This window comes from Anomalospiza imberbis, chromosome 4, assembly GCF_031753505.1.
Source record: "Anomalospiza imberbis isolate Cuckoo-Finch-1a 21T00152 chromosome 4, ASM3175350v1, whole genome shotgun sequence".
Taxonomy (NCBI): Eukaryota; Metazoa; Chordata; class Aves; order Passeriformes; family Viduidae; genus Anomalospiza; species Anomalospiza imberbis.
In genome coordinates this window covers 1314905-1337000 of record NC_089684.1, presented here as the reverse complement: position 1 = coordinate 1337000, position 22096 = coordinate 1314905, and the positions used below count along the sequence as shown (strand labels likewise).

Genomic DNA, 22096 nt, shown 5'->3' with positions numbered 1-22096 from the left:
GACATGGCATTGTGGTCTTCAATGAAAACAGAAGCAGTCTGGGCAATTAGACTGGGGAATATTTCCATGTAATTTCTATGGGGTCTCACTTTCATCAGTGAAAAAATAATACTTTCTCATTTGAGTTTGGTTATCATGTTGCATGGATCCTGCACAGGGGTGATGACTGCATAATGAAAAGCTGATTTCATAATACAGGGCAGGTCACTGTGTGGCTGTCCTTGCCCTTACATATCTGCCCAGGACTTTGTTCAGCTTTGAGTCACATGCTTAAATTCCAGTTTAAGGTGTCAGAGCTGGTGCTGGCCACTAAGGAAAGCCAATACTGATGCTTCATTTCTTTGCTGCATCAGCTCCAAAAATTTCTGCTGCTATTTGGCAGGAAGAAGGAGAAAAACCTCTATATGCAGGACAGAATATTGTATATGATGCAATATTCTATGTACAAAATTCTACAAACCAAAAAAAAAAAAAAAAAAAAAAGGTACACAAATTCTATATGCAGCATTAAATATTGTATAAAAATACAGAGAAAAACTCTGCATAGATTATGATATATAGAGTTCAGTCCTAAGCCACCAGGCAGTAAGATTATCTGGAGCTAAACTTCAGCTAGTGTAATTTCACTCCCCTGAAACCTGTCTTTAGCATAACTGTGTGGTTCATGCCAACAGAGCACCTGATTTTTTTTTTTTCCTTTTAATAATTTTGAAAATCAGAAGCTGTCTCTAGATTCAGAGCATTTGTCACAAGGAACTAACACCAGGACCTGTCAGGTCATGTATGTCTGGCAAAATGTCTAGTGAAATGTTAACTCTCCAACCCTGACATACACTGCAGCTGTAGCTTTAGAATAAAAATTTCCAGAACAGAATATGTTAACGATTGGCTCGGTCTCATTTTAAAGTTAGTGTAGCTCCATTAGTTCTCTGCTTCACAGAGCAGTAGATGCTCTTTGACAAGGGACTGACAGACTGATAAACCACTGTACATACTCTATACCTGTCATTCAAGTGGAAATTGTATTTCCATTTAAAAGTCTATTACTTTATTAGAGTGCAATAAATGTGGTTTCATTAGTTGTGATCCCCAGTCTCTGTCCTTCACTTCTAATGTGTTTTCTTTGGTGACATTTTTTTCTTGTCAGGGAAAGGTCGTGACATTTCAAGGTGTTCACTTCCTGAAGCATTACTACTTGAAGTAATGAGATGCAGCTTACCTGTCAGTAAAAATCTGCCACAGTGAAAACAAGCCTGGCAAAAGCAGAGCTCAGAAGCATCAACTCAAGGTCACTCCTGATGGAGCTGATGGCTGCCCATGTTCTCTGTGTTATTACAAGACTGCCCAGAAAGGAAAAAAACCCCAGGATTATGTGCCACTGAGTGCTGTTATTATTTGAACCTCTGTTTTCAAGCGTCCCATTAATTTGCATAGTGATTCAAGATCAGGCAAACTTTGTTTAGTTTAAACCTTAAATCATGTTAACTTTAAATGTCAAAAATTGTTGTAAAGCAATTTTGGTTCCTTAATGAGTATAAATAGATTTCAGATTGCATAAGTTAGTTGGAAGTGACCTGACTGAAATTCTTAAGCCTTTTTATCGTGGTTGTTACTCAGGAGCGCGACACTGAGGACTTTAATCTCAAAGGGAAGTCTCTTCAATTCTGTAATCTCAGAAGGAAGTGTCTTTAATGCTGGCATCTCCAGAATGTAAATCCAAAGTAGATTTGGGCCTGACTGAAATAGTTGGTTGTTTTCTGCCCCAATTTTCTTATTCCAGAAAAGTTGTATACAGTTTTCATTTTGATTTAACAGTGCTTTGCATTCTCTTTTCACCTGGGAAGGACTACATTTCATTATTCTACAAAAACATGCGCAGCCCAGGGCGAGGCTGAAAATAACCTCTACATGTCCCCTTTGTGCCAATACATGCAGAAATGATAAACTGTCTTCTGGAGAGAGAAGTGTGGTGTAGCCCTTTTAACCCCTACACAACGTCCTTTGTAGTAATATTTGTTAAATAACCCTTTCTGATAATTTCATCATGTCTCCTCAAGAAAAGAAAAAAGTTTACCTAGCATATATTTTTGCCTATTATGCAGTATTATGTATTTCAGCCTTCTTCCATTTTAGGGGCTGTGCTTTAGGCTCATAGTTTTTCTTTTCATAAGTTGCTGTTAGTTTTCAGCCCATTTGGAAAAAAAAAGTCTATATTTTTAAGCATGAACTTCTTGAATTGATTAATTCTTTTTTATTGGACTTCCCAACTTTGTCATTTTATTGGAGTTGTTCTGTCATACTTGATTTCTGCAGTGTTCATTGATCATATTCCTCAACAGAAACAAAGAATCGCTTTTTAAAATCTGATGTCATCAGTAAAACTGGAGGTTTTTCATAGATAATGTGTATATTTGAGGAGGTTTTTTTGTCTGGGAAGACAGCAATATGAAATCAGAATGAAAAGAATTTAGGAATGAAAATCTCATTTGTGTAGACTGATTTTCCCCTGAAGAATATGACAGTCTCATGCTCCTCCTTAAAGACATTTAAAACTAGTTTGTCCTAAATTTCCAAGTGCATTTAAAAAATCCTCCAAAAACAAAACCATGTCTTTCTCCTGGCATTAATCCATTTTTAGCCTATTACAATATGTTATAATATTAAGTTACTGTACTTTTTATAGCCCTTGTGGGCTCACTTCCATGATAAGAATAAGAAATAGTGATCCTACTCACTCCAGGGCTGTCATTTGAGATGGAGAGTGCAAGAGTGGTGCAGACAGTTGGGTTTTATTTGCTGTTATGGGGAGAGCTGCCACTCATAGCAGTAGTAATAACCTGTATTATTCATCATTTGCAAATGTTTCTTCCTGATAAGTAGCATTTTTATAAGGAAAGTCACCCTCAGTTTTTCCTGGAAATAACTGTGTGACCCATCATGTACTATGAGCAGCCAGATTTATAATGAGAGGGTTCTCAACAAAATCTGGAAGGAGTAGGCAAGGATGCTGCACGGACCATCAGTGATATATTTGATCAATCTGCACAGAAAACAATTCCATTTTTAAGATAATAAAGAATATGGTGTGTATAAAAGGTTTTTGTAATTCCTAAATTGCATTTTATTATTTATTGTAAAGCCGTTGAAAAGTTCACGTGCCTGATCATGGTGTCTCAGATTAGACAGGTAAGACACCTTACAAAACCTCCTTATGATAGACACCCAAAAAACTAAAACTAAGAAAAGAGAAATTTCTTGAGTTTTGAGGGAAAAGACCCTACTGATGGGTTTTGGCATTCTTCTGCATTCACTGGTTGGTACAATGAAAACAAAACAGTTGCAGGCTCTGTACAGGAGTAATAGCCTGCACAGTAAGGTGCCTTGCTGATTAACCCACAGTAAGAGCAGCTTTGTGGTGCTGGCACAAGAATGAAGAGATTGGTAGAATTGGGGTTTTGTTTATGATTATTTAGACATAACAAAATCTATGAATTTTTCTTCAGTTTTCTGCTCTATTAATAAATAGGATTTCTAAGTAAATCTGACATGAGCGAAGTGCTCTAGTCTTAGGCAGACAGTGAGCAGATGAACAGGACAAACAACAGACTACTGGGATCCCATTGCTTCACAGTTTGGGCAGAGAATCTCTGAACGATTCAAACTGGAAGACACTCAGAGGATTTAATCCATTTTTCCAAATTATTTCCTTATGGTCTTTTCCTTCAAACTCTCAAGCAAGTGCTTATATATTGCATCCATGCAAAGAAATTTCCTGCAGCTGGCATTAGTTGCACCTCACTAGGAAGCTGAGAAGAAACTTTTGGTGAAGTACTAGAGTTTAGACAGTGTACCAACTTTAGCCCTGGATTATATATATTTTTTTTCTGGAGCCAATGACAATTCAAAACCTTTGGCAAAATATGAACTTTATAAACCAAATTTTCAGGATTCCTTCCTTTCTGCTGTATTTATGTGCATATTGTGAAAAAAATAACACAAAACCGTTGTGAGGTCATTATATGAGTTTGTCTCTCATTACAAGAGAAATGATCCCATTGTAAACCCAACTCATCTCACAGGGGTGTGGAAGGGAAAATGACATTTTCTAAGTGTCATTACTCATCCACCTTCACTCTCTATATTCTTGCTTAAGGTCTTTTCAGTTAATAAAACCTGTAGATTCTGAAAGCAATACTGAGGAGAGAAAAGTTGAGATGAGAGCATCTTGAAGATTAGCGTTTTTCAAAAAAATTATGTGACCATACTTCTTACATAGTAATTATAGTAGATATAGTAATTATAGTAGAAATTTATATTTTTTTCTACAATCATCAGGACTTCATAAAACAATAATCTCTTCTGTTTCTAGTCCCATGCTTGTATATAATAAATGGTGAATGCTAGTGGAAAATATGGAAAATGGTGTGAGTTTGGTGGAGAAAGGTTTATCATCTGTGACCTGTTCCACTTCTAAAACAAACTCAAGTCCATAAAAATTACACATTTCTTCTGGGTATTCACAGGTAGCCACCATTTTGGAAAGATTATCATGTTTTTCCTGAATTTAGTTTTTGTCATCAGATTTTCTTCAGTCATTAAAAATGAGTCCAGTCATCTCTCTTTTACACGAGGAATTTTTTATGCAAAATATTCTGTAACTCTTGAAGAGAGCCCTGAACACTTGCTGTGATCAGTCCCATCACTGTTCCCTAGTGGAGTCTCTCTTAGCACAGCAGCTGGGTTTTCTGTCCTCATTTCCAGTAGTTCAGGCAAGATCTAGTTCATTAGAGGGTCATTTATGTTTTACTTATTCATAAAGGAAGAGCTGAGGCATCATCTCAGAAAAAGTAAAAAAGGAATTTTTTGAGAAAATACAGGGTCTATCATGCCCAATATGACTTGGGTTTTGTTGTTTGCTTTCTATTTGTAGGGAGACATCCCTAAAGAATACTACTGAGTGATTGTCTCTTTGTGTTAGCCCAACACTGTAATAAAAGCCCAATTAGAGATGTTTATTCTTGAATTGAGACTCCAGTGACTTTTCTTTATGGATCTTTTTTCTGTTCTGACACAAAATCTCTATTCATTATTAGCAATAAAAGGAGAAAATACCTTGAAGGGGCATAGTATCTGAGCAGCCTTTAATTAATTTCTGAGACTTTCTTACACAAAATTTAATTCTCTAGAACATAAAAATGAAAGAACAAAATCCACATGCACAACTTATCCATTGTACAGAAGGATGAACAAGTTATTAATGGACCCATCTGAAGCTGTGAGAAGCATCCTCATGCTTGCACACAGTGAGCCATTTCAAGCACTGCCCAGCAAGTTTGAAATACATTGGTGAAAAAAAGTGCAGTATGGATAAAAGCACACCTAGTGCTTGCATTCAGATGTAGAAGGAATGATTTCTCATCATTTTTATTAAATTAAAGTCATAGAAAAACCAGCGTGCATTGACCTCTTCAGAGGCTGCGTGTGCGTGTATGCAGCGAGTGGATTCAGTGACGTACCTCCTGACCCTGCCTTTGCACAGACAGAGAAGATGATGTTTTCACATACCCAGCTCTTTGACTTCCTTTCCACTAGCCAGAATTAACATTTATTCAAGCAACATTAGGAAGAACATAAATATTTCAAAGAAGCTAATTACAGCATCCAAAACATCCTCCAAGCTATTCGTTTAATGAGGATGTGTGTTGTTCCCGCAATAGTGTAACATTAATTTCATCAAGCTATTAAACAAAACAAAACCAGATACAATAGAGAAAGATGTATTTTTTCTCCTGTTTACAAGAATGCTTACTTGAATTTTGGTGAGTTCCTTGAATAAAGATGACTGTCATGAACCATACAAGCTTCCTATAAACTCAGATTCAAGCTTGATGAACTTGCTCTGCAAAATTTGCACCAATTTCAGTAGAAATATTATCTTGGTATAATATATAGTCTGACCTTTGTGCAAATGTATATTTTTGTTAGAAGTTATATTGTTTTTTCTAGTATATTACAAGGAGGATTATAACTATTCCCAAATCAGATTACCTTACCCATGTATCAGGAAATGCAAATTTTTTCTTTTAATGTAAATGGAAGACCAGAAATTTTCTACCTGGAAATTTTTTCCCGTAGTCTTCAAAATCTCCTGATATGTTTTTGTGCAAGTGGTCTCAGCAAAATTTTTCAGTTTCCAGTACTAAAACACACTATGCAAAAATGCAGCTTCTGGGCTAATCAAAAGCCTTTCACCTGAAACTAATGTTTAATTCAAGATGTTATCTTTTCTTCCGTATTCTTAAAACACTCTGCACCATTCAACAGGTGCAGAGTATTTGCAGGTATCCTGTACTCAAATCATAATAGACTGTAATTTATTTTATTTCACCATCTATTAAATATTTAACAAGACTGTAATAATTAAAATTCATAACAAATTAAATCCTTCCTTAGGCTAAAGCTTGGGACACTGATTCATGCAGTTGAATCAAGATAGATTAGTTGAATCAAAATATCTTTCAGCATTGATGACTCCCCATTTATGATAAATTTTTCAAATAAATGTGTTCTGCTTTTATTAACGAAAAACCAGAACTAAATGCAATACCTCAACTAAAACTATTTTTAAAAACCCTTTTAATTAGGTAGATATAAATACAACCGTACATACAAAATACAGGCTTCTTCAGTTTATATGCTGCTCTGATAACTGGCTCTCCGTTGACATGGGGATTAGCTCTCTCCCCAGACACATAGAGGAAAGTTTTGCTACTGAATCTGATAGAGAAGATGCTCCTATTACTAAAAGAATTTTACAGCATCTTAGCATGCTGCTTGGCAAAGCTTTTGCAATGTTGATGGCCTATCAAAGTGTCCAGGGTGGCAGAGCCCACTTTTTTCACATACATCTGATAAAGGTGAAGGCAAAGAGCAAACACCAGTGCTATGGCTATAAATCAGAGTTTTGCTTTGTTTCACAGTAACAGCCACTCTTGTCAGGCAGATTTACTCCACCACATACTATTTAGCCCCCAGTCAAAATCCACTGAAATGGTAAAAAAGAACTGCAAGTTGTTATGGAAAATGACAATCTCTGCTATTGTGCTATTGTCTCATTGCTGGACTGTGATGTACTCATTTCCTTAGGAAACAAAGCAACCAAGAGAAAAAAAATACGAACATAAAAAGAAGGGAAAACAAATCATAAAGATAGACTCTAAATTGGGATGTCCCGTCCGGAGATCATCTCTGTAACATCGTAGCAGCACCTCAGCTGTGCAGGACCTTCCTGGAGCAAATGGGAGAAAGCAGAGACAGTCAGAAATGTGCCACACTTCAAAGTCAGACCTTGCTGCTGGGCTTGGCATGAGCAACAGGTCAGCACTAGCATGAGCATCTTCTCACTCTTGGCGGTGGCGATCATCACTTGTTGGATCTGACAGCAGGAGGAACGGCAGACTTGGGTAGCCACTCTGGTAAGCCAGACCTTGCTGGGCTCCAGGGATGGCTGGACTAGACTGCCCAAGTGCCTTAACAGATCTGGAGTCTGTGTACTTTTGGCTGTCATAGATTGTCAGTCATTCTTTTATTATCTACAGGCATAAATAACAACTGGGACCAAGGTCTGCAGCTGCATTATAAGTAAAATACCCTGCTAAGCCCAGTATTAAGATTTTAATAGCTGAATATCACCATATCGCTGAGTTCTGTTTCGTGGTATGGCACTGTGTGTGTGTTCAAGGCATAGGACAAGTCTGGAGGCAGTCACACCTCTGCAGCCGGGGAGCCTTCAGGAAATTCAGTGACCAGTCAGTGCGTGCTGAGACAGAGGGGTGCCCATCCCCAGAGCCACCGACGGCTTCTCCCACGTGCGAGCTCCGCGAGGTTCACTCCCTAGCTCAGCTAGCTGGGGGCAAACCAGCGAGTGGGTCCGCTTTACCCGCTTCACATCACGCCTGTTCTCCGCCGTGCAGCGGGCTGGGGCAGTGTCTGAGCACCCCTTCGCCGCCCTCGGAGCATCCACGGCAGGGAGGCAGGGAGGCAGGGAGGCAGGGAGCCACCGCGGCTCCTGCAGGGCTCCGGGGGACTAAAACATGGATTTCTTTGTTAAGGAGGGGGTTTAATAAAGGGCGTGGAGCCTGGCCAGCGCCTCGCCTCCGTGCCGAGCGGGGACACCCGCCGCCGCAGCGCGGGCTCCGGCGGCCCCGCGCCGGGGCGGAGCGGGCTGAGTCACCGGCCGCCGGCCCCGGGGGAGCGGGGCAGCCCTCCCGAGCCAGGCTGGGGCTGGTCCACGTGTCGGGGGGGTTTAAAAAGTTGGGGCAGGGAGCGAGGACATGCCCAGAAGAGCGGCTGGCAGAGCGGCGGCGCCGGGAGCTCGGCGGACATGGGACACCTGTGCCACCACCAGCCCCCCGCGGCCGCCCCCGAGCGCAGCCGGAGGAAGGGAGGGGACGGCGCGGCGCTGCCCGGCTCCCCGCTGCTCCTCCTCTTCGTCCTCCTCGCTTCCTCCGTTTCTGCTTGCAAAGGTGAGGCTCGTCCCGCTCGCAGCCCCTTCCTCGCCGGCAGCCCTGCCCGTTCTCGGGGGGCAGGCGGCCCGCAGGCTGCCAGCCTTGCGGGGCAGTACTGGGCGCAGCTGCGGGGGTTGCTCTGAGGGGCTTCTTCCCGTATCCCGGCAGGATTACTCCGTCCTGGCAAAACACTCCAGCACCCCGGGAAACAGGCTTTTGCTGAAAGAGCTTAAATTTTAAGTATCATTTACTGTGATTTTAAAAGGTAAGAAAAGACATGAAACAACACGTGCCACAAAATTGCAGGACAAATTAGGACCCTCTGGCAGCCGTTCCCAACCTGTAGCAATATTTATCAGGTGAGGAATCCTGAAAGTTGTTATTTTTGTAGCAGGGGGCTCTTGTGAAACATCTAGAGGACTGTTTAACAAACCACACTCTCTTTTCGACTCTGTTTTCCCAACTCAGATAGATTACTGCTTACACCTTGTAAAATAACGCTACAAAACGCTGTGCAAGGACCATTTCTATTTTGCTTGTATTTCATCTGTGTGATTTGCTTTAGTTGTGAGGGGGTTTTTTTCTGCTTTGTTTTGTTTTTTTTATATCAATAACCAAAGAAATCTAATGGCAGCATACTTAGTATGTTAAAAAGAAGTTTTGAAGATGTGGAAGAGAGGAGGGAAGGAAGATGAGCACAATGGAGGGGAGTGACACACAGGATTTCCTCACTGTTCTCACACAAATGATTGCCAGGAGCTTGTTTAGGGATGCAGTATAGGGAAGAGAAAATGTAAATTGTGAGTCCCAGACTGTGCATCTGGCATTCTACTGCCTTGAAAGAAGTTGAATTTCTTAAAGATGGTAGAATTGAAGGATAGGAGACCAAATGTGCTGTCGACAATGTTGATTTTGTGGAAGGATTTCCTCCTCCGTGTTCCCTTTAAATAGGACTCTTTTCTTCAATAGCACATGCTTCTTTCTTTCTCTCTCTCTCCTCTCTCTCCTCTCTCTCTCTCTTCTCTCTCTTGCCTTCTTTTTTTTCCCCCCCTTTCCCCTATGGTTATGTTGTGTATATTACAAAAAAACCTTAACGTTTCACTGTGTATGCTGACGTGGAAATGAATGAAGTCCTGTAGGTACTGCAGCCCTGTTCTGAATGGGGTGATGAAGGAACACTGCTCAGTCTTTGGAGGAACACAGTCCTAGGTGCACAAAACAGATGAGATTGCACATGAAATAAAATTTTCTGAATATGTAGAGAAGGGTGAAGGAAAGTGAGGAGTGGGAAATAATTTATCGTCTCTGTCCAGAAGTTTATGCTACAGGCCAAAAAAAAAAAAAAAAAAAAAAAAAGGAGAAAGTTATGATATTCAGGCTTTCCTGCTTGTTGCCCTAAGGTTTACTAAAGCATGCAAATGAATTTCTTTAGGTCTCCCTGAAAAGCCTTGGGAAACAGTCAATGGCAGAAGCAGTGTTCAGATTTTTTCCAATGTTTTCCAATTTGAAATATTGCCCTGTTCCACTCTTTTAACTAGGATACTATTCCCAGGTAGTACTTCAGTTTGAATACACTAATTTAAGAGCAGAAGACAACCTAAGACAACTGTAGCACCTTTAATTTATTTGTCATTTTCCTTTGAAATGAAACAAATAATTGGAAATCAGTTTCCTTGTTATGTGAACAACTCAGATTTTTTTTTAAAATCCCACTTCTATATAGTGTGAAATTAAGAGCCCCTCTAATTCTTTACTGGGGCAAAGCAAGCATCCATAATAATGGATTACCTTAAGTCCGTGCCAGTACAAAAATGTGATTTTGAAATCCATCCCATTCCATTAATGCCTGGAACTAATTACTGTTGTGATTATTGTTACCAGGGGTAAATGTAAAACAAATAACATGATGGCAATTATTCCCTGCTCCTGGACATTCTAGCTAGGTCTAGAAGTCCAGCACCAGTTTCCCTCCCACGGGTGTTACAGCACATCCCCTCACTGACATCATTGCGTGGTGTCTGACGTACCCACAATTTGGTGATGCTCATTTCTGTGGTTTACAGAGACTCTAACAATACGCTGCTACCAGAAATACACTGCCAGGCAAAATAACAGTGTGGTAAGAGGGACATTCTGGACATTGAGCTGGAAGGGATACTGGGACAGTGTCTGCAGTCTGGGTGAGTAGAGATAGAGAAAGGAGATCCCCCAAGTTAAGCACAGCTTCACTGCATTGTTATGCAATTAAGAACGCATTTAATCTACTGAGGGACAAGCTTTTCCACATCACATATGCAAGACAGAAGAAACAAATCCAGGTGCAGATGTATTGTCTATCCCCTTGTCAAAACAATGTGTTCATATCATGGGCATTATGTATATACAATTGTACATTACATAGTGCATGTTCAATTCTGCAGCTGTAGCATACAAGAAGGCAAGAAGTAGAGTCCAGATCCTCAACTCACAGTGCATGCACTGGAGGGGAGCAGAGCTGCCAGAAAGCTCGAGGTTGTAGGAACTGGAATGTGATTTTCTGAGCAGGTCTCAGTGAGGCCTAAGTAACCTCCACACAGTTTATCGTTATTATGTGAGTGCCCATATCTGCTGTGAACTTGTGAAAAAGCGTCCTGCTGTGTTGCTGAAATAGAGCAGGCGAAAACCACAGAGCACCCAGGGTCACAGACTTCCTTGGACCAAGGAGCTCTCGGCCTTTGCAGTTAATAGTTGTGCTCGGTATGTCTGACATGGGACCCTTACACAAATGACCTTTGCCGTACAGCGTTGCTAAGGACAGTTTGTGCTTCCAGGTGCACCAATGCCATCCCAAGCACTCGAATCAGATGAGGATTTGCAGCTGTTGAAAGAGGTAAGCATCATCTGCGATGTGGTATCTTCCCATTTCTTCTGTGCCCATCCTTGCTACAGTCCCACCTCACTATCCAGTGTTTCTCTTGCACAGAGTTGTTCAGCTGTGTTTTCTTACAGTACGTTTTCCTGTACGTCTCCTATCCTGGCATCAGCAAAGAGGAGAAATATCTAATTTTCCAGGTATTCTGAACAGTTGCTTCAGGAGGATGCTGGGACTAAGTGCTGAGATGTCATTTTGAGAAAAGATTGCCTTGTCTCAACGGAGAGCTATGTTTGATAACTGTCAATGACCAGGCAGACACTGTCCCTGGAAGCATCACAGTGTCCCTCACATCTGGTAGCTTTATAGTCTGTACACGATACTCAGGAATTGTTTCACCTCATCCACTCTTGCTTCTTGCATCCTCTGTTCTGCACACAAGGCTGGGACACTGTTCAATCCTATCCCGGCCTCTCAATTTACTGGGTAAAGAATAATGTACTGTGTCAATTAGCCACTCTAACATTTGGCTGCTGATTGGTATCATAACTTCCACTGTCATCTCTGAAACGAACGTTTGTTGAGTGTGACGCATGTGTTAACACAGGCTCTTCCCTGCCCTTTTGGAACAGATGGAGTGGCAGGGCATAACATGTGGAGAGGGTTTATCCTGCAACTTGCATGCCCTGGTGTTGCTGCAGCTGTCAACTGTTGTGTTGACATTTAATTTAGTAGCTTTTGATAACACTGGAAAATAAGTGACTCATCAGGGGGGCAGATGCAAAGAGTAAATTTCTTCTGACTGAGACCATTACAGGAGACATTCTGCTTACTGTCATCTCCCCACAGTTCATATTGGACATGGTGACTCAAAACCTAACCTATTCTAGACTGGCACTTGAATGAGCCCTAGTGATGCTTATCACCCAGGAAAAAATTGTGTCCTGGGACCTAAGATCCTGGTAACTATAAGGAGTTTTGGAAAAGGAGTTATTTACATTCTGAATTTAAAAAGCTGTTTTATACATGTCTGCATGTCTTGATAAGATTTGCTAGCTGTAAGATTTGTCCCTGTGGTGCCTGGAAACCAAGATAACGGTCCTGTTGATTTCAATGAAGAAAACGGTATGCATAAGGTACTAAATTTTTAAAAATTTTATAATAGAAGCAATATAAAACTTACCATTAGAACCAGAATTATGCTGGACTGGAAAGGGTCTAAAGAAAGAGAATTAGATATATAGTCACATACCCTAAATCAACATAATTGCTCACTCATGCTAGGTCACTGGGGTTTCATAAAATGCAAGTAAGTAATAATTCTTCCCTCTTTGCTACTGTGCTAGTGGATCATTGAGGAGAAACCCTGCCTCTAAATAAACCTAGTATGTTCCAGGAATGGCTCTGAGTTTATAAATTTGAGAACTTGTTTCATTACTTGTCTCTTACTTCCTTCTGTTTCTTTATGTTAATTACCCAACACCAAGCAACTTGCAATCTCCTACCCTCAGGCCACATTTCTGAGACACGAGAGAAAATTTTGGAGAAGAAGCATAAAAGACAGAAACTACTAATTTTTTAAAAAGGACTTAAGAGAAATTGTGGCTTTTCCTCAGTCCTTGCTTTGTCTGTCAAGGTTTTAGCTGAAAGATACCATTGTGTTGAACACAAAGCAGTATTTGGCTTGTTCTGCTCCTGAATTATGGCAGTTCTCTGTGTCAAGTAAATAAACAAATAAAAACCAAGCACAAACAATCCCCAAGAGGAAACAGCCCTTTTTTTTAACATGAGCTATCAAAATTACTTTAGTTTGATTTTATCTCATTCATTGCTGACTTCTTCCTCTATACTTTCTTACCCTGAAAGTAGTGAAGCTGAACTAATACGCTCAAACACGTGCAAGATGAAGGAAAAAGTGAACAGAGAGGATGTGTTACCAACAAAACCTATTTGAAAAGGGAATCCTATGAGCTATTAGTTTTTCCACTATGTCTGCTAATGCTTTCTCATAGATTGTCTCTGGAGAAATGAATCATCTCCTGTTCTGAAATGCTCAGATAAGCATTATTTTTTCTAATTTCTTTTTTCCTTTAATGTTTTCTTTGCTAATGCATGTCACTTAGGGCTTTTTTTCTATAAAAATTTTGAAACAACAATTGCATTCCCTGCTCTATCAAAAAAAAACCCAAAAATCACTATGATTTTTATGCAGCCTGTGAACAACATGAGTGGCAAAGATTTTTTTTTTTTCATCTAACACTACCAAATATTACATGGAAAAAAATAGCAAATACTGATGGAAGTTAGTATGATACAACTTTAAAGTTACCTACTAAAATTGTAAATATCTTTTTGTTATTGTTATTAAAATGTGCAACTTCAGTTGCAGTGCTGGAGGCTTTTCTTACAGAATACTCTGAGCTTCCAGCACTGATAATATTATTTCCCTGAACTCAAATACTTTTTATTCCATTTCTTATTCCTTCTCTATTAATAACTCTACTAAAAATGAGTCAGTATTATATTATTCTTTCATCTTGGATAAGAGACAGAAGGAGGATATAATTGATACAAGGTTATGTACCGTAGGGAGAGGATGGGTAGGAATCACTTCTGTACTTCTTCCAAGAAAAGATCATGACAGCACTGAATGAAGACAGCTTTGAAAAGACTGGTGAAGACAAACAGTAGTGGTGTTTCACACAGTGTTTAGGAAACTTCTGGCACAAATTGAGTGGTGTGCAGAAGACGTGCCAGCACATATCATAATCACTCAAGGGATGCATGTGTCATATGCTTGTAAGGATGCTGTAATCCAATTGGAAGAGTTCTGTTAGAGGATTGATCCTTGAATCCCTTGTCTTAGTTTTGTCATTTTCTTCACAGTTTTGCATAATTCAAAGATATTGCAGAAGAGGTTCAAGTTCATCGTTCATGCCCCAGATGCTTACAATCATAACTTAAAATATGACTTAGTCTGAGAAGTTTGCACTTAAGAGGGGTATGTGGCGGGTAGGGAATAAAGGTCACAGATGCATATGTTTGTTCGGGTCAAGCAAGTATAAGTTTGTTGTTGTTTTCTTTTTTTTTTTAATGTGGTTAAGGCCCTTTCCCCCTGTGAATACAAGGTATTTAATGAATGGACCTATAGGGATGCCTTACAGTAGGCAAGCTTGCCATGCCATTAGCTGCACTTACCTTTTCCTGAAAATATGCATATTTCACTTGTTTTTATTACTCTTCCTAAAAAAACTGTGTGAACTCTTGCAGATAGACGATGCATGTTCTGCTTTCCTGTCCACAGATTCTCAGCCTCAGGTGAGTCAGACAGAGGTAACTCTACTATTTGGATACTGTTTGTTATATGTGGTAGAATTGGAAGTGTGATACCTAAGTTCCTGTTTTCTTTGCATTAGGTATCCAGTACATTGGAAGAACTTTGTTTTTTGATCATGGGATTTCTCCAGAAACCACAGGTAACACGCACAAAAGACTGCTTAGCATTTTTGAAGCCTGATCCCTCACTGTGCCATTGTCTACAATGAATTCTGAGGACCCAGAATGCAAAGTGCCATTCAGCACTGGAATTACTTCTATCAGTTTTTACTCTAAAATGCCATGTGCCAGAATGTAACACCTTGTAAAGATAGCAGGGATACATCAATGTTTGGAAAATTATCTCCAGGTTGAGTACAAGGTGTTAGGTGCTTTTATTATTCTAGATTAGAAAAACTATGAATTCTCAGCAGACAAAAAATTTACTCAATAGACAAAGAAATTTACTCAGGAGAGTCTGGGGATGAACAAGGGAACACCTACTAAGCACATCTGACTCTTCTAGGGCAGAGTAATCAGTGCTCTCTACAGAAATCAAAATGATTAGTTAGATTGATAAGCAAAGACATATAATACACCTGCCAAGGAAGAAGGATATTTCAACCTAGTGCTGAAAAGATTATGTATTTAATCAAAATTATCCATCGTTCTTTTTATTTTAATGAATAAAAGCCTTTCTACCAACTATTATTCCCACAGGATTTAGATGAGAAAGACAACACCAAAAGGGTAAGATGTCTATATATATGTCCTACAATCACTAAAAAAGGCAAGAAAATCATAAAACTCTTGCCCTGCTTTGTAGTAAAACCCCACTTTTAATTTTTTTGAACAGTTCTTATTTCATTATTCTAAGACTCATGACTCGGGCAACTCAGACATCATGGTAAGTGGCATAGCACCTCCTTATGAGTGAGTACATGTGTGCTTGTATACAAAGCCAAGGCAATATTCCTTCTTGCAGTAGTCTCTCCAACTGTATAGCAAGCTCAGGGCTGGGAGTTGCATGTTTGCAGTACAGAAAGTGTTTTAATAATGTAAGAGAGGATGATCAGTACTGTACAGATCTGGAGAAAAAAAATCTAACAAACTCAACAAAACATTCATGGAATCCCAACTGAATCTTAATCTTGCAGTTTCAAATTTTAAGAATGAGATCAAATACTCTTTTTGGGTATTGGAACATAGCCCATGCAGTGATGCAATGTGGACTTACAGGACCTGAGAACATGACCAAAACTATTAGATACTCTTGAAAGCATTTTTATTAATTTTTAGTTAAACTGTGTTAATTCATTTTGCGCATGTCATAAATATGTAGAGGCAAAATAGAATTTAAGTCTCACATAAACTTTGGATTATATTTTGAGTGAAAAATATAGTTTAAACCATGGCCAAGAGCTGTTTCTCAAAAAGTATTCTCATAAACCAACAAGCCAAGTACATGTTCCATTCTCGCTTTTGAAGTGCAAACATACTCTGTTATCTGTGTGCATCTATGGGCCATAGGATTTTGAGAGAGTTAAATGTATTCATATTTTCTTGTTTCTTAACAATCATTCTTACATGCCAATGTCCGTTTTTGCCTTGTTCTTTACATTTCTCCAGGAATATGTGGTGTATTTCTAGAAAGTGACATTGCTCATATTGGTGTCAATGTTTTCCTACTACGGTTGTTTTGGAGGCTCTAATGGTAATTAAGGCACAGCGAAAACAGCTATTTCTGCTGCTGCTCCTCCTTAAAAGGTTACTGCATTCCACTGCACCACCATCCTGAATACCTTTGCTGCTGCTCCCAGAGATTACCATTCTCTCACTTTTGGTTTAGCTGTTAAGATGACAATTTTCTAGCCATTCTCAGAGATACTTACTTAGGTGAGGTCCATCATTCCTCAGCTTTATAAGCTCTCTCCACTGGCTGCAAGACAGAGCCCAAGTGGACAGCTGAGATGTTCAAGAACTACTTCAATCACATCAGATTCCCATTTTTTTAAAGTATTATGATCCCGTATTGCCTACCTTAGGCAGGTAGCACAAAATTGGCTACAAATAAGCAAGTTATTTTTACCTATTAAGTACAATAACACTTTGGTAACTCTGGTTGCTCCATGTATTACAATGCTCTTAATTGCATTACTTTTCTAAGAAGTAGCATAGTAAAAATGCATTTTTTTAATATTACATTTATATGAGTTGAAGGTTTAAATTGGTTATGGAACATAGGTTTTCTATAATTTATTTCTTCCTGAGGACCTCTCTCCAAAATCCCACATAGCTGTGTTTTTCCAGAGTGAGTACTTTGCACGCAATGCCACTATGCATAATTAGGCTGTCTGCAAGCTTAAAGTCTTGTGGAACACAAGGAATTTCATGATTGGAGCTTAGATAGAGTGACCAGTGTCATGGTTACAAATGTCCCTTGAGAATGGATTTCTACTGTACACTGTTCTTTAGCAAAAAATACAGGTTTCTTTTTTTTGCCATTTATTTTGAAGTAAAACGAACTTCTCAGCACAACAGAGGTTGAAGCTGCTAACTTCCATAGTAGAAAATTCTAGAAGTGTTAGTAGAAATACTGTATGGAAATATTCTCAGAACCACTCATAGAGACTGAACAAATTTTGAGTAATTCCAGGAGTCTGTAAATGGTTCTGAACTTTCAATTAGTAAAGGTGAGGATACATAGCTTTTCCCTCCATCACTCTGTGTAGTGTAAATATAAATGTTGATTCCTGTTTGTTGTCAAGTCAAAACGTTAAAAAGAAAAGTTTTTCAATTAATAAGTTTCTCAGTCTTCAGTCCTTTACTTGTGCATGTTTGGTCCACGAGTTAATACTGCAGAAAGAGACTTTTTTTGCATCATAAGGGCCAAATTTCACTGTTGCTCATGTGTGTGTGTTCGTGTCCTCTCAGTCATCTGTCCTGCATCCTTTACTGCAACTCGTTCCTCAGCTTAATGAGAGAAGACTGAAGAGATACAAACTGGACGTATGTAAACTGAAACTCTGCATGCTTATGTTCTTATGCTTTGTGATTCATTAGCTTTTCTAAAAATGCCCTTGTAGACCTTTCTGCTTATATATCTTGGTTGGACTACACAAATCTTGATGTCACATAATGTGCTCCAGAAAGGGTCATCTTGCTGCTGATCTTTTTTCCTCCTGATATTGGGAAGAAAAACAGAACCTGCTGTACATAAACACACCCATCTCTCTCCCTGACTGGATAAGGAATTGAAAAGGTGGATGGGTGAACAAGAAAACATGCTCCATTAAATTTGTTCTTTCTCTCCAATTTGAAACAGCACCAGATTTTTTCACGACTTTGAGTCCTCTTGAGCTACAGCCTGCCTGATAGGATATGATCCAAGAAAGAAGACTCTAGCATTATTATGGCTAGTCAATATAAGAGACTGAGCAAAATACCTTCTAAAGGGCAGGCATTAAAATAAAACTCTAAGTAATCATACATCTTCATGAATACATATATTTCTGTGTACATATGTACATGCAGGTTTGTGAATAAACTTGCATATTTATTATGGCAGGTTTTTTTTTAACATCTCCAAACCCTTAGAAGTCTAGAAGGCAGGTGTTACAAAAATTACAGATTGTTAGCTTCAGCTGTTTACTAATACCAAAATTCTGACATGAACTCAAACAAGAACATGTAATCCTTAAGGCGGGTCTGGTTGTAAGAGGAAAATGACATTAACATAAATCACAATTTCTCACTAGTAGTTTTGCTCTTGATTACTTTTCTGTTCTGGATAAATTTCTTAATCTTGCAACAGCTGCCTATTTTATTCCTGTTTTCAGTATTTTTCACATATTGAATAGAAAAAGTAGAAAATATTACATATGAATACCATAAGACTCAAATGGCAATATACAGAAAATTTTTTACCCTTTTAAAATATAAAAAATTATAGTAGTGATCAGATTATAAAGCCAAGATGGATGCTTCAAATGCAGATAATGCTAGAATGAGAAGAACAATAGAAATAAAAATCATACAGATGTTTTATGTGCAGTAAGAAACTGAGTACAATGCTATATGTGATGAACTGAAGTCAGAATTAAAATCAAGACTCCAAAATTATGTATAGTTTAAACTCTACTTCCTTTGAAAGCTTTCCTGGATTGAATCTGCTTCTGTAGTTTGGAAATGATGGGAGTCATCCTGTTTTACATAATTCTCACAGCATTAGAAGAGAGCAGGTGTGATTCCTTTCTATGACACTTCACCTTATGATATTTGCCCAAGAGATCACAGCACCCCAGATTTTAGTTGAGAAATACCCCCATTGCTAAATAAAAGCCCTCTTCATTTTAATGATCTGGTAAGCATGATACTGAGACTATTTTGTTTCTCAAATTTCCTGTCTCCCCACCTGCAGGACAGACACATCACCCCTCTCTGATACCAACAGAAGCAAATAAAACACTGTGATTAAGCTTATGTGTTCCCTAATCATGAAGGTCTCATTAAAGCAACTGGATACCTCATGCTTTGTACTTGTTACCTTTAAATAGAACTTCTATGCTCTTCATCATTTGTTAGCCTCCTTGCTATATGGATCACTAGGCAGGTGTTTCACCCTGTGTGCAGCATGGACAGGATAGACTATCACAAGTACTGCTCCTTGGGAGTTAATGTGAGAGGCACGGTTATGGTACATCTTTGGGAACAGTCTGGGGTCTCATTCCTGGGAGAAGCCCAGGTGCTTCTGATATTTAAACTTTGCATTTTTGTCCATTTTGTTGCAAAAAGCAACTCTATCTGTAGAGACTGCTATCATGAAGACACTCTTGTTGTGCCTGGGTAGTGAACCCTGGAAAATCAGAGGCAAAGGCTGTTCATCATTCCTAGTGCCATTCGAAAGCAATCTGACCTGGTCTAAAACTTCAGGTGGAATTTGGCTCCATTCATATGCTCTCTTCTATTTCTACATGACAACATAAACTTGGTGTTACTGACACGGAGAAATGCACATAAAGCATTTAAGCAGTAAGACTGCATGACGTACTGAAGAAATATCTTTTATATATACATAAACAACCTCTCTGTATGTACTAATTTACAGCTGTAGATATAATTTAAAATACTTTTTTCTTCAGGAAGAACTTCAAGGACCTGGAGTGATTCAAAGCAGAGGCTACTTCTTCTACAGGGTATGGTGTTTCTTGTTGTTTTTGTTTTATGGTGAGAGTTAAAAAAAAAAAAAGTAGAGAAATAACTGAATTACAGAAAGAATTACTGTGATTAAGGATAATTTTTTTCAGTTAGACCATTCTACCCTACGGGACATCTCCAGGTCTGCTCCCGACATTTCCTCGTATTAAAATTGTAGGATTTTTTTTAAAATCATATTCCTAGGTTTGTGTATACATGATACCATTCTATGCCTTAAGAAGTCATTGGTTATTTTGTATCTATTTGTCAGAGAAAGTTCTAGAAAATATGGCATCTTGGAAAATCTTTGTAAAGCATTGTTCAACAGGGTATGTTTGCACATGTTATAAATATGATTCCATGCTTACACACTGTGCTAGGTCTGACATTGCCATTTTCCTTCTGTTTTGACCAGTAAGGTAAGAAACTAGATACAGAAATTCTCATGAGACTGAATCTACCGTGTTCATCTACACCACAGAGCCTTTTTCCTTCACTTTAGCAAAATTGAGAAGGTGGCATGTCAGATGTTTGAATAGTTGTCTTGATTTTGGTTAGTATTTCTACTTAAATAAAAAAAGTGGCTGATGGCTTTAAATAAAAATGTAGCTAGGGTTGTACTTGATGATCTTAAAGGTCTTTTTGCAAACTAAATTATTCTATAATTCAAATGAAAAGACCACAGATTTGTATAGCCACATTTCTTGTGTATCAGGCTTGGATCCTTAGACTTGTTATGACTGGCCAAAGTTATGGGTAATATTAATATTGGTGCATTCATGCTTCCCGAGTAAAAGACAAATCCTTTTTAAGCCCAGGAAGAAATTTTTTATCAGCTTTGGTCCCTCATCAGTGCAAAATATTCCAGAAAAACACCACAGTGAACGGAGAGAAAGTCCTTGCTTATATCAAAGAATACAGTCTAGAAAGAAAATCGAGGGTGACATGTATTTTTTTGTAAATAGCAACAAGCACTTATAATGCAATAATTATAGCAATCAGAAAGCACATTTTAAGAAAATGCAAAAAGAATAAGGATTAACGATCTCTTGAAGTGACTTCTTATGGCTTTCTCCCCCATATAAAATCATACAGGATAGAAAATTCATTCTTCAGTTGCTATGCAGTAAATTTTAATGTGTAATTCTCCTCCAGAGGTAGATACAGATTAAGCAATAACTTATCTTAGGTCTATCTTTGACAGTAATCACAATGATGCTACTGAGAAATTCACTAATTTCTATATACACCAAGTTGTTTGGGGCTTTGTTAATAAATCCTGTCAGTTTTACAGAATATATGACTTACTGAATATTTGTCTTTCAGCCACGTAATGGAAGGAGATCAGTGGGTTTTCGCTAAGGAGGTATTTATTTAATGCTTTTGATCATGATCTACATGTAAATTAGTTCATTTTTATCCAAATAGACCATGATATTTTTGTTCAGAAGTTGTCTCAGAAAGCCTTTAACTGTGTAATCAGCTTAGATTTCCACCCACAAACTTTTCCCAGATGTATTAAATACACTTAGATGTGTTAATTACACTTACCTTCAGATGAAGTGAACAGAAGCTGTAGGTATTCAGTTCCCAGAACAGAGGGCACAGAGGTGTTTCAGGCAGCAAGAAATAGAAAATATCGCACGTTTGTAAACAATTTGGAAAGTACTGATGATGACAAGTAAGTCTAAGAAAGAACTGAGTCAACTACCTGTCAAAAGAATGCTGAGAAGTAAACTGACATCCTGACATCCTAATCTCACAAAGATAAAAAACTCACTCTGAAACTGAGTGAAACTTCAGGATTTAATTTCAATGCCTGCAACTATTTGGAGAGATGCAAAAATGTAGACCAATACCAAGCATTTTCGCATGTATTTTATTCTGCCATCATTTTTAAGCCTTTTATAACTTAGAGTTATATCAACAGCTAATACTCTATCTTATTTTTCAGGATTATAGATTCCTGACTTAGAACTAAAACTGCAGGAATGCTGAGTACATGGACATACTGTTTTCCTTACAATAATTATTCGTCATTAATGTACAATTAGAAATCACTCGAATGTAAATATTCTTAAACCAGATTCTGTTAAGAAGGTATTTACTATCTTGATTATATTAAAAGCATATTAAAATTATTTGTTTCCTAGTGTTATGATGTTTACAACCACATGTAATTCAACTGTAAAAGAGTCATTTCTTGCTAGCAACAGACATTGCCTCT

General features: G+C 38.5%; 2 protein-coding genes across 5 annotated transcripts in view; one reads left to right on the top strand and one right to left on the bottom strand.

Moving 5' to 3' along the window:
- Positions 1-22096, bottom strand: part of EXOC1 (exocyst complex component 1) — a 204396-nt gene that overhangs the window by 81434 nt on the left and 100866 nt on the right. The window lies entirely within an intron of this gene.
- On the top strand, positions 8151-22010 carry NMU (neuromedin U). 4 transcript variants are annotated; one of them, XM_068186754.1, is made up of 10 exons: positions 8176-8525; positions 11318-11376; positions 14629-14676; positions 14775-14834; positions 15394-15423; positions 15530-15580; positions 17608-17682; positions 19815-19868; positions 21196-21235; positions 21824-22010. In XM_068186754.1, exons 1-9 carry the CDS (start codon positions 8384-8386, stop codon positions 21229-21231), a joined length of 555 nt encoding a protein of 184 aa, XP_068042855.1. In that variant the 5' UTR covers positions 8176-8383; the 3' UTR covers positions 21232-21235; positions 21824-22010. The 4 variants fall into 4 exon arrangements, with proteins under 4 accessions (XP_068042858.1, XP_068042856.1, XP_068042857.1 ...); XM_068186755.1 differs by lacking the exon at positions 15394-15423 and having other exon boundaries at positions 8164-8525; XM_068186756.1 differs by lacking the exon at positions 17608-17682 and having other exon boundaries at positions 8174-8525.

Coding starts and splice junctions, on each gene's coding strand:
- NMU (XM_068186754.1), top strand. CDS start 8,384: ATGGGACACCTGTGCCACCACCAGCCCCCCGCGGCCGCCCCCGAGCGC. Junction 14,835..15,393: donor GATTTCTCCAGAAACCACAG/GTAACACGCACA, acceptor TTATTCCCACAG/GATTTAGATGAGAAAGACAA. Junction 19,869..21,195: donor GAGGCTACTTCTTCTACAGG/GTATGGTGTTTC, acceptor TTTGTCTTTCAG/CCACGTAATGGAAGGAGATC.